The sequence below is a fragment of the Elephas maximus genome, chromosome 23 (assembly GCF_024166365.1).
Source record: "Elephas maximus indicus isolate mEleMax1 chromosome 23, mEleMax1 primary haplotype, whole genome shotgun sequence".
In the NCBI taxonomy this organism is placed as follows: domain Eukaryota; kingdom Metazoa; phylum Chordata; class Mammalia; order Proboscidea; family Elephantidae; genus Elephas; species Elephas maximus.
In genome coordinates, this window is record NC_064841.1 from 57,355,498 (window position 1) to 57,372,938 (window position 17,441).

At 39.5% G+C, this 17,441-nt stretch overlaps 1 protein-coding gene across 1 annotated transcript in view; it reads left to right on the forward strand.

Moving 5' to 3' along the window:
• Window positions 1-17,441, forward strand: part of ATP8A2 (ATPase phospholipid transporting 8A2) — a 705,555-nt gene that overhangs the window by 652,954 nt on the left and 35,160 nt on the right. The window contains exon 31 of the mRNA XM_049867411.1: window positions 16,965-17,026. Coding sequence (XP_049723368.1) covers window positions 16,965-17,026 — 62 coding nt within the window. The remainder of the gene's footprint in view (window positions 1-16,964; window positions 17,027-17,441) is intronic.

A 17,441-nucleotide genomic window follows, 5' to 3' on the forward strand; every position in this document is an offset into this window, starting at 1 on the left:
GTGGTTTAGCTGGGTAATGATGTCATGGCTTTAATGAGCATTTAATTGAAATGGAATATTTATTAAATGTCATCAACCCAGCCTTTTGGAATATTCTGAAATAAGTGCCTTGATCATTTTTGTCTGTTTTGAAAATAAGGCATACTTTTTTTTTTTTTACAAATAGTTCTTCCCACAAATATTTGCAAAGAGGTTTCTGCATGTATCATTTTTGAGCTGTAACTACTAATGTGGAGGGGCATGTGGTTTTGTCCCAGTTGTTCACAATTGTCTTTTTTAGGGACTGTGTTTTCAACCCCCATTCGGCTAATTCTGCATTTATGTAGCGCCTTGGATCCAACCACATTTTGCGAATACTTTAATACATATGTCTAAGAGGATGAACTTACCTGCTGCTGAAGCCATAACGTTGCATTTGGCCTTTAAGAGAATGTGCTGGCTCCCCGAGACAGTATTTCCATCTCTTTGTCATTGTATAACACTTAACATACATATAATAAGCACCATCATTACATTCCACCACCTGTCTGTCAGTTCGTCGACTCTGGTGGCTTACATGTTGCTATGATACTGGAACTATGTTACTGGTATGTCAAACAACAGCAGGGTCACCCATGGTAGACAGGTTTCAGCAGAGCTCCCAGACTAAGACTAGGAAGAAAGGCCCAATGAGCTTCCAAAAATCAGCCAATGAAAACCTATGGATTACAACAGAACATAATCCGATATAGTGCTGGAGACCATGCAGGATCAGGCGACGTTTCGTTCTGTTATGCATAAGGGCACCATGAGTTGAAGCTGATGCGGCAGCAACCAACAACAACAACATCCTAAAGTTAGGTTTGAAATCACATGCAATCACAGATACAGTCTAAAAGTGACTCCATGTTCTATCAAACAAAGCAAAAGGGGAATTTTCCCTACTCTTGGGCCCTGAGCTTTTAGTTGCTCTATGTTGTGGAATCCTCCCTTGGACTAATGATGTTTGGGCTAAGTAGTGCCCTCTTCTCTCATATCAGCTTTCCTCTGAGGATGGATTCAATCCTTGATCTTTAAATGGCTGACTGATCTCAGATCCGTGTAGTTAAATGCCAGCAGTTCTGATGCAAGAAAACCAAACAAAAAAGCTACAGCCATTGAGTTGGTTCTGACTCATAGCGACCCTATAGGACGGGATAAAACTGCCTCATAGGGTTTCCAAGGCTGTAAATCTTTACAGAAGCCACACTTTTCTCCCAACTGAATCAAGAGGGAGGTGAATTATTCTTACCTTTCAGGTGGTCTTTTAAGCCTTTGAGTGCCAATGATGAGTTTCCATTAGGAAAAACTTAGCAAAATACTGTTTAAGACAGGGAAACAAAGTTTAAGGCAGATCATATCGCTCCATATGCACTTTTGGATGGATCCCTTTTCTGGGGCTTTTATAGGGATGTGTAGAGCCTTTCATGGTTTGATCCCAACTGACCTCACCAATCTGACACCGACCACAGTACTCCAGCCTCCCCCCCACCGCCAAAACCCCCACACAGTTTACTGTTCAACAGCACCTGTCTAACTCCGTCCACAGGCTTCTGTTGTTGTTAGGTGCCACTGAGTGGACTTTCAACTCATAGTGATCCCATGCAACAGTAGAACTTCCCCCATAGGGTTATCTAGGCTGTAATCTTTATGGAAGGGAGCCCTGGTGGCACAATGGCTAAGCATTCAGCTGCTAACTGAAAGGTCAGCGGTTCCAGTCCACCAGCCGCTCCATGGGAGAAAGATGTGGCGGTCTGCTTCCATGAAGACCACAGCCTTGGAAACTCTATGGGGCAGCTCAACTCTGTCCCGTTAGGTCACTATGAGTCTGAATCAACTCAACGGCGATGGGTTTTGTTTGTTTGTTGAGGGAGGTAATCTTTATGGGAGCAGATCTCTAGGTCATTCTGTTGTGGAGATGCTGGTAGGTTCAAACTACCAACCTTTGGTTGACAGTTGAGTGCTTACTGATTTATGTATTTGTTTATTTATTTTTCACCTGAAATGTCTTTTCCCTTCTCACTGCATCTCCACCCTCGAATATTTATCTGTACAATTCCATGTTGCTTTCTCTGAAGTAGTGTTAATACTCTAATTTATATATTCTTCTTAGCTGCTGTAGAGTCAGCCCCCAGTTCACGGTGACCCGATGCGCAACAACAAAACACTGCCCAGTCCTGCACCATCCCCTTGATGGGCTGCAGATTCGACAGTTGTGATCCATGGGACTTTAACTGGCTAATTTTTTGTACTTTAGATGGTTTACAGAGGATATTAGTTTCTCATTAAACAATTAATACACATATTGTTTTGTGACATTAGTTGCCGACCCCATGACATGTCCACACTCTCCCCTTCTTGACCTTGGTTTCCTCATTACCAGCTATCCTGTTCCTTCCTGCCTTCTAGTCCTTGCCCCTGGGCTGGGGTGTACCCATTTAGTCTCATTTTATTTTATGGGGACGAGATTGAAGGGTAAACCTCAGAAGTGACTTCGATACTGAGTTTAAAGGGTGTCTGGGGGCAGTACACCTGGGGTTTCTCCAATCTCTGTCAGACTAGTAAGTCTGGTCTTTTTTGTGAGTTAGAATTTTGTTCTACATTTTTTTTCAACTTTGTTGGGGACCCTGTACTGTGATTCCTGTCAGAACAGTAGGTAGTGGTAGCCAGGCACCATCTAATTGTGCTGAACTCAGTCTGGTAGAGGCTGTGTAGTTGTGGTCCATCAATCCTTTGGACTAATCTGTCCCTTATCTGTTTGGTTTTCTTCATTCTCCGTTGCTCCAGACGGGGTGGGACTAGTGGAATATCTTAGATGGCTGCTCACAAGTTTTAAGACCCCAGACACTACTCACCAAAGTAGAATGTAGAACATTTTCTATATAAACTATGTTATGCCAGTTAAGCTAGATGTCCCCCGAGGCCATGATCCCCAGCCCTCAGCCCAGTAATTCAGTCCCTCAGGGAGGTTGGATGTGTCTATGAAGCTTCCATGACTTTGCCTTGGTCAAGTTGTCCTGGCTTCCCCAGTACTGTGTACTGTCTTACCCTTCACCAAAGTTACAACTTATCTGTTACCTATTTAGTGTTTTTCCATCTACTCTTCCCCATCAAAGATTGTTTTGTTTTGTGTGTAAACCTTTTCATGAGTTTTTATAGTACTGGTCTCATGGAGTATTTGTCCTTTAGTGATTGACTTATTTCACTCAGCATAATGCCCTCCAGATTCATCCATGTTGTGAGATGTTTTACAGATTCATCACTGTTCTTTGTCGTTAAGTAGTATACCATTATTTGTACGTACTATAGTTTGTTTATCCATTCATCTGTTGATGGTCACCTAGATTGTTTCCATCTTTTTGCTATTGTGAATAATGCTGCAGTGAACATGGGTGTGAATATGTCTCTTCACGTTCTGGCTCTTATTTCTGTAGGATATGTTCCTAGGAGTAGGATTGCTGGATCGTATGGCATTTCTTTTTCTAGCTTTTTAGGGAAGTACCATATTGTTTCCCAAAATGGTTGCACCCTTTTGCAGTCCCACCAGCAGGGCATTCGAGTTCCAGTCTTCTTGCAGCCTCTCCAACATTTGTTATTTTCTGGTCCATACCAGTAATGTCAGGGTGAGATGGTATCTCACTGTAGTTTCAATTTTCATTTCTCTAATGGCCAGTGGTCTCGAGCATTTCCTCATGTGTCTGAAGGTCTTCTTTGGTGAAATGTCTGATCATGTCCTTTCCCCAGTTTTTAACTGGATTATTGTCTTTTTGTTTTAAGGTGCTGGATTTTCCTGTAGATTTTAGGGATTAGAGTTTTGTCAGATTCGTCATAGCCAAAATTTTTTTTCCCAGTCTGTAGGCTCTCTTTTTACTCTTTTGGTGAAGTCCTTTGATGAGCATAAGAGTTTAATTTTTAGAAGATCCTAGTTGTCTAGCTTATCTTCTGGTGTTTGTGTATTGTTAGTTATGGTTTGTATCCTGTTTATGCCATGTATTAGGGCCTCTAGCATTGACCCTATTTTTTCTTCTATGATCTTTATAACTTTGGGTTTTATATTTAGATTTTTCACCCATTTTGAATTGGTTTTTGTATATGGTGTGATGTATGGGTCTTGTTTCATTATTTTGTGCATGGATATCCAGTTTTGCTGGCACCACTTGTTTAAAAGACTGTCTTTTCCCCCATTTGATGGACTTTGGGCCTTTGTTGAAGGTCAACTGACTATAGGTAGATGGAGTTACATCTGGGCTCTCAATTCTTTGCCTTGGTCAATGTATCTATCATTGTAGGCTGTTTCGACAATACCAGGTTGTTTTGACTACCATGACTGTATAGTCGGTTCTGAGATCAGATAGTGCGAGGCCTCCTACATTGTTCTTGTTCTTCAATAGTGCTTTACTTATCTGGGGCCTCTTCCCTTTTCATATACAGTTAATGATTAATTTTTCCATCTCTTTAAAGAATGCTTTTGGTATTTGGACAGGGATTGCATTGTATTTGTAGATTGCTTTGGGTAGAATTGGCATTTTCACTATGTTGAGTCTACCTGTCCATGAACATGGTATGTTTTTCCATTTATGTAGGTCTTTCTTGATTTCATACGGTTTTCTTTGTATAGGTCTTTTGCATCCCTGGTTAGATTTATTCCTAAGAATTTTATTTTTTTAGGGGCTATTATAAATGGTATTGCTTTTTTGATTCCGTTTTTGTAGTTCTCTTTATTCATGTATAGGAATCCAACTGATTTTTGTATATTTATTTTATATCCTGCAACTGTGCTGAATCTGTTAGTTCCAGTAGTTTTCTCGTGGAGTCTTTTGGGTTTTCTATGTATGGTATCGTATCATCCACAAATAGGGACAGTTTTACGTCTTCCTTATCAATTTGGGATGCCCTTTATTTTTCTTGCCTTATTGCTCTAAGCTAGGACCTCCAGCACAAGGTTAAATAGGAGTGGTGATAAAGGGCATCCTTGTCTTGTACCTGTCCTCAAGGGGAATGTTTTCAGCCTCTCTCCATTAAGAATGATGTTGGCTGTTGGTTTTGTAGAGATGCCCTTTATTATGTGGAGGAATTTCCCTTCTATACCTATTTTATTGAGTTTTTTTTTTTTTTCAGGAACGGATGTTGGACTTTGTCGAATGCCTTTTCTGCGTTGATTGAGATGATCATGTGATTCTTTTCTTTTGTTTTATTTATGTGGTGGATACATTGATTGATTTTCTAATGTTGAACCATCCTTACATACCTGAGATATGAATCTCACTTGGTCATGGTATATTATTTTTTTATATGATGCTGAATTCTGTTGGCTAGAATTCTGTTGAGAATTTCTGCATCTGTATTCCTGAGTGATAAAAAAAAAGTGATATTGGTCTGTAATTTTCTTTTTGGGGTGCCTTTGCCTGGTTTTGGTATCAGGGTTATGATAGCTTCATAGAATGAATTTGGATGTGTGTCTTCTTTTTCTATGTTCTGAAATAGTTTGAATAGTACTGGTACTCTTCTCTGAACGTTTGGTAGAATTCTCCAGTGAAGCTGTCTGGGCCAGGGCTTTTTTTTCTGTTGGGAGTGTTTTTTCTTTTTTTATTATTATTATTGCCCTTTCAGTCTCTTCTTTTGTTATGGGTCTGTTCAGATTTTCTACCTCAGGTTGTATTAGTATGAGTAGGTAGTGTGTTTCTAGAAATTTGTCCATTTCCTCTAGGTTTTCAAATTTGTTGGAGTACAGTTTTTCATAGTGCTCTGTTATGATCCTTTTTATTTCAGTTGGGTGTGTTGTAACGTCCCCCATTTCATTTCTTATTTGGGTTGTTTGTGTCCTCTTCTGTTTTTTCTTTTGTCAATGTGGCCAGTGGTTTGTCGATTTTGTTGATCCTTTCATAGAACCAACTTTTGGTTTTGTTGATTCTTTCTTTTTGTTTTTTATTCTCTATTTCATATATTTCTGCTCTAATATTTCTTTTCTTTTTATGGCTGTGAGCTTCTTTTGCTGTTCTCTTTCTATTTGTTTGAGTTGTGTAGCTAGTGTTTTGATATTGTCCCTTTCTTCTTTTTTGACGTGTGCATCTTTTGCTGTAAATTGACCACTGAGCACTGCCTTTACTGTGTCCCAAGGTTTTGGTGTGATGTGTTTCCATTCTTGTTTGATTCTAGGGATTTTTTTATTCTATCTTTGATTTCTTCTGTTACCCAGTGGTTTTTAAGCAGAATGTTATTCCATTTCCATGTGTTTGATTTTTTTTCCTCGCTCTTCCTGTTATTAATTTCTACTTTTATGGTGTTGTAATCAGAGAAGATACTTTGTCTTATCTCAGTATTTCGAATTATGTTGAGGGTTGCTTTGTGGCTTAAGATATGGTCTCTTCTGGAGGACGTCCCATGTGCATTAGAAAATAATGTGTACTTTGCTGCTGTTGGATGAGGTGTTATATAGATGTCTATGAGGTCAAGTTGGTGGATTGTGGCCTTTGGATCTTTTGTATCTTTGTTGAGTTTTTTTCTAGATTTTCTGTCCTTCCCTGAGGGTGGTGTGTTGAAGTCCTCTACTATTATTGAGGAAAACTATCAATTTCTATTTTCAGTGCTATTAAAGTTTGTTTTATGTATTTTGGAGCCCTATCACCGGGTGCGTGGGTATTTATTAAGGTTATGTCTTCTTGGTGGATTGTCCCTTTAATCATTTTATAATGTCCTTTCTTGTCTTTTATGGTAGGTTTTGTTTTAAAGTCTATTTTGTATGAGATTAGTATTGCTACTGCTGTCTTTTTTGGTTTTTTGGTTTGTTTGCTTGATATATTTTTTTCCATCTTTTGGTTTTTAATATATTTATGTCTTTGCTTCTAAGTTGTGTCTCTTGTAGACAGGCCATTGAAAGGTCCTTTTTTTTTTTTAATCCATCTCTCCCTGTATCTCTTCATGGATGTGTTTAAGCCATTTATGTTCAGTGTGATTATTGATAGGTGTGAGTTTATTGCTGTCATCTTGCAGTGCTTTTGTGTGTGTGTGTGTGTGTGTGGTGCTAACGTTTTCTTTGTTCCTCTAGTCTCCTGTGCTGAATTCTTTTTGTTTGTAATGTTTTTTCTATTTCTTTCATTTATTGATTGTAGATTTGTTTGTTTCATCCTGCTTTTTTGCTCTATTGGATTATGTCTGGGCAGGTAGGCTGGGCATGCATTTTTGTTTGTTCATTTGTTTGTACTTCTCATCACTTTGTCCAAGTGCACAGGGCTGATCACTCAACTGTGGTGCAGCAGGGCAGGTCCAGAAGATTGGAAGGAGTGGGAATGGGTCATTTACAGCACATACTGGGGCCAACAGGTGGGGTCAGGGGTAGTGCACAGTAGGATTGAGTGGTCTGTGCTCGTGCCACTTGGGGGTGCGGTGCTCTGCACATAGTCCAGATAGGCAGGAAATAAGGGGGAGGAGGTTATGTGTGGACATAAGTGGGTGTGGGAAACAAGATAAAGAAGAGAGAGTAACAGAAGCAAAAAAAAAAAAAAAAAATGAAGAAAAAAGAAAAGGTGCATAAAATGGCGGCTGAGCACTGTGGCATCACCCCTCAAGAGTGGTGGGGACAGCACGTGGAGCTTGGTTGATGAGAGAAGGAAAGGAAAGGAAGGAATGGAGAGAGAGATAAGAAACCAAAAAGAAAAAAGAAAAAAGGTGCTGATAGCATCTGCCAGTGGGGTTGCATAGGCCCAGGAAGCCGTATGCCAGTGGCTCCGTAGCCAAGTGTTGTGGCACAGCCTGGTAAAAAGTGGCATAAATGGCACATTTGGCTAGATGGATGGGAGAAAGGGAAGGAAAGAAGAGAGAGAGAGAGAAGAAACTGAGAAGAAAAAAATAAAGAAAGAATGGCGCTGACGGTGCCTGGGAGTGGGGTGACACAGACCCAGGGAAGCTGTGTGCCAGTGGCTTTCTTGCTGAGCTGTGTGGCACAGCCCATCAAGAAGAGGTGGAGACTGCACAAGCGGCCAGGTGGGTACAAGGAAGGAAAGGAGAGACAAGAAACTGAGAAAGAAAAAAAAAAAAAGTGGCACTGAGGGGGCTCACCAGTGGGTCAGCACAGACCAGAAAGCCATAAGCCAATGGCTCCCCTACCAGGCAGTATGGCACAGCCTGTCAAGAAGGACAACATATGGTGCTAGCTGGGTGGGAGAAAGGAACAGAAGGGAGAGAGAAACAAGAAACCAAGAATTTAAAAAATTAATTAATCTTAAAAAAAAAATAGTGCCAAGGGAACCCATCAGCAGGGTGGTGTGGACTGGGGAAGCCATGTGCCATGGTCTTCCCAGCTGAGCAGTGCAGCACAGCCCATCAAGAAGTAAAGGAGACAGCACACAGTGCCAGCTGCGTAGGAGAAAGAAAAGGAAGGAGGTGAGTGAGAGAAAAGAAACAAAAAGAAGCCAAAAAAAATAACAGCAACAACAAAAGAATGGCACTGAAGGAGCCGGCCAGTGGGGGCAGGGCAAATTCAAGCAGCAAGGAGCTGGCATCTCCCAAGCTGAGCAACCAGGGAGGCCATGTAGAGGAAAGAAGGGTTGGGGGTAGGAAAGCATGTTTCCCTGGTTACCATGTACTCTGTCTCCTGTTGGGAGCTCTATGAAGTTACCTTCCTGTACTCAGTGTCTGCCATTCCCAGTGGCTGAGGTCCAAGATGGTGAGTCTGTGCAGTGTTTGCAGTGTTAGCTGGTAGGGCATCTCCACTCTGCAGCTATCCTTGGTCTCTGTTCTCCATCAGTTTCCTATTCCATTTGGTGCTTGGTTGAGTTCTTTATCCCTTCAGTTGATGCTTAGAGTTCCAGGATTGATGTTTGTATCTGTTTTACTTAATTTCTCAGTTCTGTGCTACAGAGGGAAGGTGTGGTGCTTCTGTCTGCAGCACCATGCTGGCTCCACTGCTCATTGGCTGTTTTTGAAAGTAGATCACCAGACCTTTCTTCCTAGTCTGTGTTAGTCTGGAAGCTCCACTGTATTCTGTTTAGCATCATAGCAACACACAAGGCTGCGCTGACAAACAGATGGTGGCTGCATGCAAGGTGCATTGGCTGGGAATTGAACTCAGGTCTCCCAGATAGAAGGTGAGAATTCTACCACTGAACCACCACTGCCCCCATAATTTATACAGATGGTGGTTAAAAAAATGTTCTGAAAGCTGACTTGGGAAACCAATTACTCACGTTGGTTTTAGAGTTATTTCCCCCCATATCAAAAAAAAATTCATTTCAGATTTTAAATATCTGACTAAAATAAAGACAGCCAAATTACAGGAAGACGTTTTCCTGAGACAAGTGGGAGAATTTTAAACAGTAATCTCTGACTAGGCAAAGTGGGAAGAAATATTTTGTAAGCAACACTCTTCATGATATGCTAGAAAATCCGATTAGGCTTTTCTAGCCTTGAATTATCAGCAAGCTGTAGTTTGTTAATGTGTTTATCCACAAACAATTTCTTTGGACTTCTGTACTTTTCTTCAGGACTATCATATTGGCAGGTTTAAACAAGGAATAATGCCTGTGGGCATTTGCCATTAAAACAGTTGGAATATAACCAATAAGAGAGCCCTCTGTTCCACAGGGCTTTCCACAGTAGGGTGTGCGGACTGATGTGCTGTGATTTGTTTAGAGAATGCTGTCTCTTCAGAGGCTCTTGGCCCAGAATCTCACACTGGTTTGGGAGTTTCTTCTCCAAGGTAATAAATTATTTCCAGATGGTGTTAGTTTTGACTTGGGAAGAAGCTACACTTTCCTAAGCAGAAAACTGAAATGCAATGTTGAGTTCTCCTTTCAAAATGATGAGCTGAAATACTAGCTTTATCCTGGCCTAAAAAAAAGTTTGCTGTTCCAATTACCTTCAGTGTAAACATTTTGTCGAATGTCAGTAGCATTCAGTATCATGACGAGTTAAAAATGAGCATATTTTAAAACTCTAGAAGCCAAATTGAAAAGTGTCTTTTAGACTTTCCTATCTCTTTCCTCCCTTCTTGCCAAGTTGCCACGGTAGCGTTAAATAGTCTTAAATGTCTCCATGGAGGTGCTCTCTTCATACATTTGCGTTTAATCCCCAGGTAATCCAAGAGTTTTCCCCTTTTTATTTAGCTCCCTTTTACGTTCTTTCCAGCCTTGTAAATTGTATCACTTTGTACCGAAGCCAGACACCACTTTTTCACCATTACACTCTATGCCCACTGGTCATAGTGGACAGTCATATCCACCATATTTTCTCTTCCTTCGTCTGCTGAAGAGAAGTGGATTTTCCTATACATTCCAGAACCTAAACCAAACTCGTTGCCATCGAGTTGATTCTGACTTATAGCAACCCTATAGAACAGAACAGAACTGCCACATAGAATTTCCAAGGAGCACCGGGTGGATTCGAACTGCCGACCTTTTGGTTGGCAGTCGTAGCTCTTAACCACTGTGCCATCAGGGTTTTTCTATACGTTAGACCTTCTTATTTCATCACTAGGAGCCTTGGTGGAGCAACAGTTAGGCATTCGACTGATAAGTGACGGGTCAGTGGTTCAAACCCATCAACTGCTCTACAGGAGAAAAGACCTGGCAATCTGCTCCCATAAAGATTACAACCTAGAAAACCCTGTGGCGGCAGTTCTACTCTGTGCCATTGGAAACAACTCAATAGTACCCAACAATAACAACAAAAACACTTCATCACTACCTATTCCAGCTCATCTTTCTGTCATCTAACGCAGAGCTTCTCAACCAAAGGTAGTTTTATCCCAAGGGACATGTGATAATGTACAGAGGAGATATTTTTGGTTGTCAGTTGGGGATGGGGCAGCTAATGGCATCTAGTGGGTAGAGGCTAGGGATGCTGCTAAACATCTTATAGTCCATAGGACAGACTCCCCCACAGGGAATGATCCAGCCCCAAATCTCACCTGGACTAATGCTGTGTTCCACACTAACTCACAGTTAAAGGCCAAGCTCAAGGGGTGACACCCAGCTCCCTTGGTTTGCACACTGTGTATATTTTCTTATGTGGCACCTGTTGGTCTTAGAACTTCTAGCATGTGACCATAATTTTTTTCTCTATTTTAATTCTTCCCTAGAAAGTTCTTTCCCATTAGGTGTTGGTATTTCAAATTAGTACTTCTTAGTCTGTTTTTCCCCTTGAAGTTGTCTTCTTTCATTCCTTGTAGTCCAAAAGTCCCTGGTGACGCAAATGGTTAATATACTCAGCTACTAACTGAAAGGTTGGTGATTCAAACCCATCCAGAGGCTCCTCTAAAGAAGGGCCTGATGATCTGTTTCTGAAAGATCACAGCCATGAAAACACTATGGAGCTCAGTTCTACCCTGACATACATAAAAGCTGGAATGTTACTTCTAGAGCATAACATGTCGTTTTACTCCCTACTCAGAACCCTCCAATGATTTCTTATCAAAATTAAGAAATCCAGACTCCTCACCATGGCCCATGTTAATTTTCTTGATTAAAACTGAGCACTTTTTCTTTCCACCTGCGCCCTCCAGCCAAATTGGCCTTCCTGAGGGTCTTTGAGTTCATCAGGCTGAGGGCAATTTCTCTTCTTTCTGCCCAGAATACTCTCCCCTCAGATATTTCTTTAATGCCCTCATATCATTCAGATCTGCTGAAATGTCACCACCTCAGAACAATCTTTCTTGAACACCCTATCAAAATAGTAGCTCCCTGTCACCATCTATTCTATTACCCTACTTTATTTTTCTTCAGAGCATTTATTTCACCTGGCATTTTGCTGTATAGCTATTTGTTTATATATTTATCTTCTGACTCCTTACTACGATGTAAGCTCCATAAACACAGACCTTGTCTCTCTCAATTGCCACAATAGTTCCTGGCATAACATAGACTTTAAATTCTCCTTTCAAGGCTGTGATCTTGTATGTTTACAATCAAAGAAGTGGTCTCCTGTCTAATCTCAAGTGTTTCTTTATTGAGACATGCCTTTAAAAGTGATACATTTACTATAAAAACACAACATACTAAAACCTATGGGATGCAATGAAGGCAGTACTCAGAGGAAAATTTATAGCAGTGGATGCCTACATTAAAAAAGAGAAAGACTCCACATCAATAGCCTAACTCTGCTACTTGAGGAATTAGAAAAGGAAGAGCAAACTAAGCCAAAAACTACCAGAAAAAGGGAAATAATAAAGATTGGAACAGAAATAAAGGAAATAGAGAATAAAAAAAACAATAAACAACAAAATCAGAAGTTGGTTTTTTAAAAAAAATCAATGAAATTGACAAACTTTTGGCTAGGCTGACAAAGACAGAGAGAAGATAAAAGTTATCTAAAATTAGAAGTGATGTTACAACCAACTCTATAAAAATAAAAAGGATTATAAGTGGAAACTACAAACAGTTGTATGCCAATTATAGGAAATGGACAAATTTCTTGAAACACATAACTCTCTACGTCAACTCAAGAAGAAATATTGGATCTCAACAGATCTATAACAAGTGAAGAGACTGAATTGTAATCAAAAACCTCCCAACAAAGAAAAATCCTGAACAGGATGGCTTCACTGGGAAATTCTACCAAATATCTGTAGAAGTGACTCCAATTCTATTTAAACCTTCCCAAATAATAGAAGAGGAGGGAACCCTTCCTAACTCATTCCATGAGGCGAGCGTTACCCTGATACCAGCAAAGACACCGTAAGTAAAGAATGCTAAAGACCAATATTCCTCATGAATATAGATGCAAAAATACTCCACAAAATACTAGCAAACCAAATCCAAAAGCATATTTAAGATTATACACCATGATCAAGTGGGATTTATCCCAGGAATGCAAGGGTGGTTTACCATTAGAAAATCAATCAATGTAATAAGCCACGTTAATAGAATAAGGGAAAAGAACCACATGATCATCTCAATCGATGCAGAAAATGCATTTGACAAAATTCAACACACAACAAGATAGCAATAGAAGGGAAATTTCTCAATATGATAAAGGACATTTAAGGAAAACTTACAGCTAATATCATACTCAATGGAGAAAGACTAAAAATTTTCAAGACAAGGGTGCCTACTCTTACCACTACTATACAGCATCATTCTTGAAGTCCTAGCCAGGGCAGTTAGGCTAGAGGAAAAAAGTAAAAGCTATGCAAATTGGGAGAAGGAAGTAAAACTATCACTTTTCACAGATGATATGATATGATCCTATACATAGAAAATCTCAAAGAATCCACAAGAAAGCTATTAAAACTAATAAATGAATCCAGCAAAGTGGCAGGGTGCAAGGTGAACACAAAAATCAGTTGAGTTTCTATACATCAGCAATAAGCAAGTAGAAAAGGAAATTAAGGAAACATTACCATTTATAATAGCATCTAAAAGAATGATGTACCTATGAATAAATTTAACCAGGAAGGTAAAAGACTTGTACACAGAAAATTATTTAAAAAATTATTAAAAGAAATTAAAGAAGACCTAAATAAATGGAAAGACATTCTGTGTTCATGGCTTGAAAGGCTTAATAGAGTTAAGATGTCAGTACTACCCAAAACAATCTGTAAAGTCAATGCAATCCCCATCAAAATGGCAGCAGACTTCTTGACAGAGTTGAAAAAGCCAATCCTCATATTTACATGAAAAGGCAAGGGACTCCAAATAGCTAAAGCAATCTTAAAAAAAGAAGAATAAAGTAGGAGAACTCACACTTCCTGATTTCAAAAAATATAATAAAGCCACTGTAATTAAGCAGCCTGGTACTGGTATACCAAACCAAACCCATTTCTCTTGAGTCGGTTCCAACTCATAGCAAACCTATAGGACAGAGTAGAACTACCCTATAGAGTTTCCAAGGTTGTAATCTTTTCTGGAGCAGACTGCCACATCTTTCTCCCACAGAGCTGCTGGTGGGTTTGGATTGACAACTCATCAGTTAGCAGCTGAGCATTTGCAACCACTGTGCCACCAGGGCACTTGGTACTGGTATACCAAACCGAAAAAACAAACCCATTGCTGTCGAGTTGATTCTGGCTCATAGCAAATTTATAGGATAGAGTAGAACTGCCCCATATGGTTTCCAATGAGCACCTGGTGGATTCGAACTGCCGACCTTTTGGTTAGCAGCCCTAGCTCTTAACCACTACATCACCAGGGTTTAGTAATAGACAATTAGAACAGTGGAATAGACTTAAGAGTCCAGAGATAAATCCATACATCTATGGTCACCTTATTTTTGACAAGAGTGCTAAGTCCATTCAATAAGGAAGGAAGAGTCTGTTCAATCAATGGTGCTGGGAAAATTGGATTTCCACATGCAAAAAATGAAACAAGTTACCTGCCTCACTCCATATACAAAAACCAATTCCAAATAGATCAGGGACCTCAATGTGAAATCTGAAACCATAAAATCCTTAGAAGAAAATATAGGGACATGGCTGTGGGACCTAGTTTTAATGATAGATTATCAGATGTGACAACAAAAGCAAAAGCAGCCGAAGACAAAATAGATAATTGGAACCTCATAAAAATTAAATACATTTATTCATCAAGGGACTTTATCAAAAAAATGAGAAGACAGCTACAGATTGAGAGAAAAGCATCAGGAACCATATATCCAATAAGGGTCTAGTATGCAAAGTATATTTTAAAAACTACACAAAAAAAAAAAAATCAAAAAATGAGCAAAGGACTTGAACAGACATTTCTCCAAAGAGGCTATTCAGATGGCCAGAAAACACATAGATGCTCGATGTCATTAGCCATTAAAAAAAAAAAAAAAAAAAGCCATTAGGGTGATGCAAATCAAAACCAAAATGAGATACCACTTCATCTCATCCCTACTAGAATGGTAATGATAAGGTCAGAAAATAAGAAGTTAAACAACAGACAACAGATGTAGGCCAGGTTATGGAGAAACTGGAAGTCTTACCCATCACTGGTGGGAATGTAAAATGGTACCACCACTGTGGAAAACAGTTTGGTAGTTCCTCAAAAAGTTGAACATAAAACTACCACATAACCCAGCAATCCTAATCCTAGAAGACTGAAAGCGTGAACGCAAACAGAAATCTGTACACCAACATTCATTGCAACACTTTTCACCACAACCAAAAGGTGCAAACAATGGAAATGTCCATCAACAGATGAATGGGTAAACAAAATGTAGTATATCCATACAATGGAATATTACTCAGCGATAAAGCGAAATAAGTCCCGATACCTGCTACAGCATGGATGAACCTTGAAAACATTCTGAACGAAACAAGTCAGTCGCAAAAGGATAAATACTGTATGATTTCACTTACATGAAATAAGGAAATATATAGAAACCAAAGATCATTTAGTGGTTACCAGGGTTGAGAAGAAGGGAGAGAGGTGGAGTTTTTGCTGAGGGACCATTGAGTTTATAGTGGTGGAATAGTTTGAAAAGGATGGAAATAATGGTAGCACAACATGGAGAATGTAAGGAATGTTGCTGAATTATACATGGAGAAATCGTTACAGTGACTAATGTTTTGTTATGTATATTCTCACCACAATATGAAAGTGATACATTTATTATTAAGGCAGTCTTAGGACCAATTACGGAAAAGTAGGCCTCCACAACTTTGGACTACTCTTTGCTAGTACATCAATTCGTTGCCTTCTTGGGGTTTAGCCTTTCCCTTACTTCTCCAAACTTTTCCCCTTCCTTCTCTTTTTAGGAAATCCTTGACTAAACTTCTGGCCTTTCTTCACCACCTTTTCTTTGGGCCATGAGATCTTTTTTTTTTTTTTTTTAAAGTCAGCGCCATTTTTTTCCCCGTTCTCCTAGCCTCTTATGTCCCCCAGTAGCAGGGTTTTTTTTAGCACTCCCTCAGTTTAAGTCTGTATCTAACACAAGCCCTTTGGTATCTCTTAGCCAATTAATCTTCCCTTAATTTACTCCTGGATTTCTACATGTTCAATGACATGTCTTGATCATTACACTGTTTTAGGGAAGGAAAGAGACCTTCGTTCTTTAATAGAAGTGGGATTCTCCAACAGGCACATAGGCGAATTGAGGAACCCAAATACTTGCAACCCAGCAGCTACTGGGTTGAATATTTGAACACAAAAATTCCTATACCTGGACTGCAGGCCACACTATAAAAAAGTATAAAAGAGAATAAGAGGAGATTGGCAGTGTCGTACAAAGAAACTGTTCCTGATCCTAAAGTAGGCTTTGATGCCTCACAATAAAAACCAGACTTTTCTCAGCAGGCCTAGCTGCCATGAATTAGGCAGTTCTACTACAGTTTTGCCTTAGTGATTGTTGTGTATATTGTAATAGTCACCCTGAAAAAAGAAAAAAAAAAATTGGAATATGTGTGAACACCAAAGTTTCAAAAATCCTAGTGGTATTCTCTAGATATCTCTCATTGAGCTGTTTCCACTCCACCAGTTTGTAGACATCAAAAGTTTATGTGGTTGCATTGAAAACATTAGTAATGAACATACCCCCAAATTCTCTGGGTTCAGTCATTATGAATTGATTTTCTTGTCATATAGTTATCTTCTTGTACAAGGCCATGATACTAATTTAGGCCAAATTTAAGATGGATAGTAAATGAACATTTAAAAAATATTCAATTCTGGCACTTAGTAAAGATAGATTCATATAACCTTATTCCCTTCCTTTTTTTTTTTTTCGATTATCCAGACAAAGAGAGATATTAATCTTTTATGAAAATGTACATTTCAGTACAGAGCTAAGGCTGGTCGTTTGTTGGAAGCCTGATTTTGTTTATTTCAGTTGGAGAGAATATGGATGGAAAATATCAAGGAGGCAGAAAGCAAGGGAAGCATTAGAATCAAGATGATGCCATTTCAAAATACCCCTAACTTTTTGTTGTTGTTGTTGTTAGATGTTTCTAAAGGTCCATTTTTTCTGTTCTGAATGAAGTAGCTTGCAGTGCTCAGCCGCTGGAAAATAACAACGCTGTCTTCATTTTCCAGATACTGTCTTGGCCAATGGTCACGCCACGGACTACTTATTTGTTGGAAATATTGTTTACACGGTGAGTTGATCTCTTTTTATTGAACCATACTTAAATGGCACATGTGTAAATTGTATCTCTTGCCAAGCCCTTGATATAAGGGTTTCCAGGTTGTTGTCATTTATTTCAAACCCATAAACTATATATTACCAATTCCTTAAAGTTCAGAATGGCTGGGAAGTGCTGGCCTCTTTTCCAGGAAGGTTCCGCTGAGCCCAGGTTTTGGGACAGGTGGCTGGCAGACTGCCCTGGGCTCTTGCACTTCTACCTGCAAAAGAAAAGCAACCTTCAGGACAGTGGTTTTTCCCAAATCTTCTGAGCTAAGAAAAGGGCAAAAGTAACTATGAGAAGTTTCTAGAATGAAGGTGTTTCTTGAACTAAACATACCTGTATGTTCCCCAAAGCTAACCCATAGAGAATCTGTTACTGAGATGGC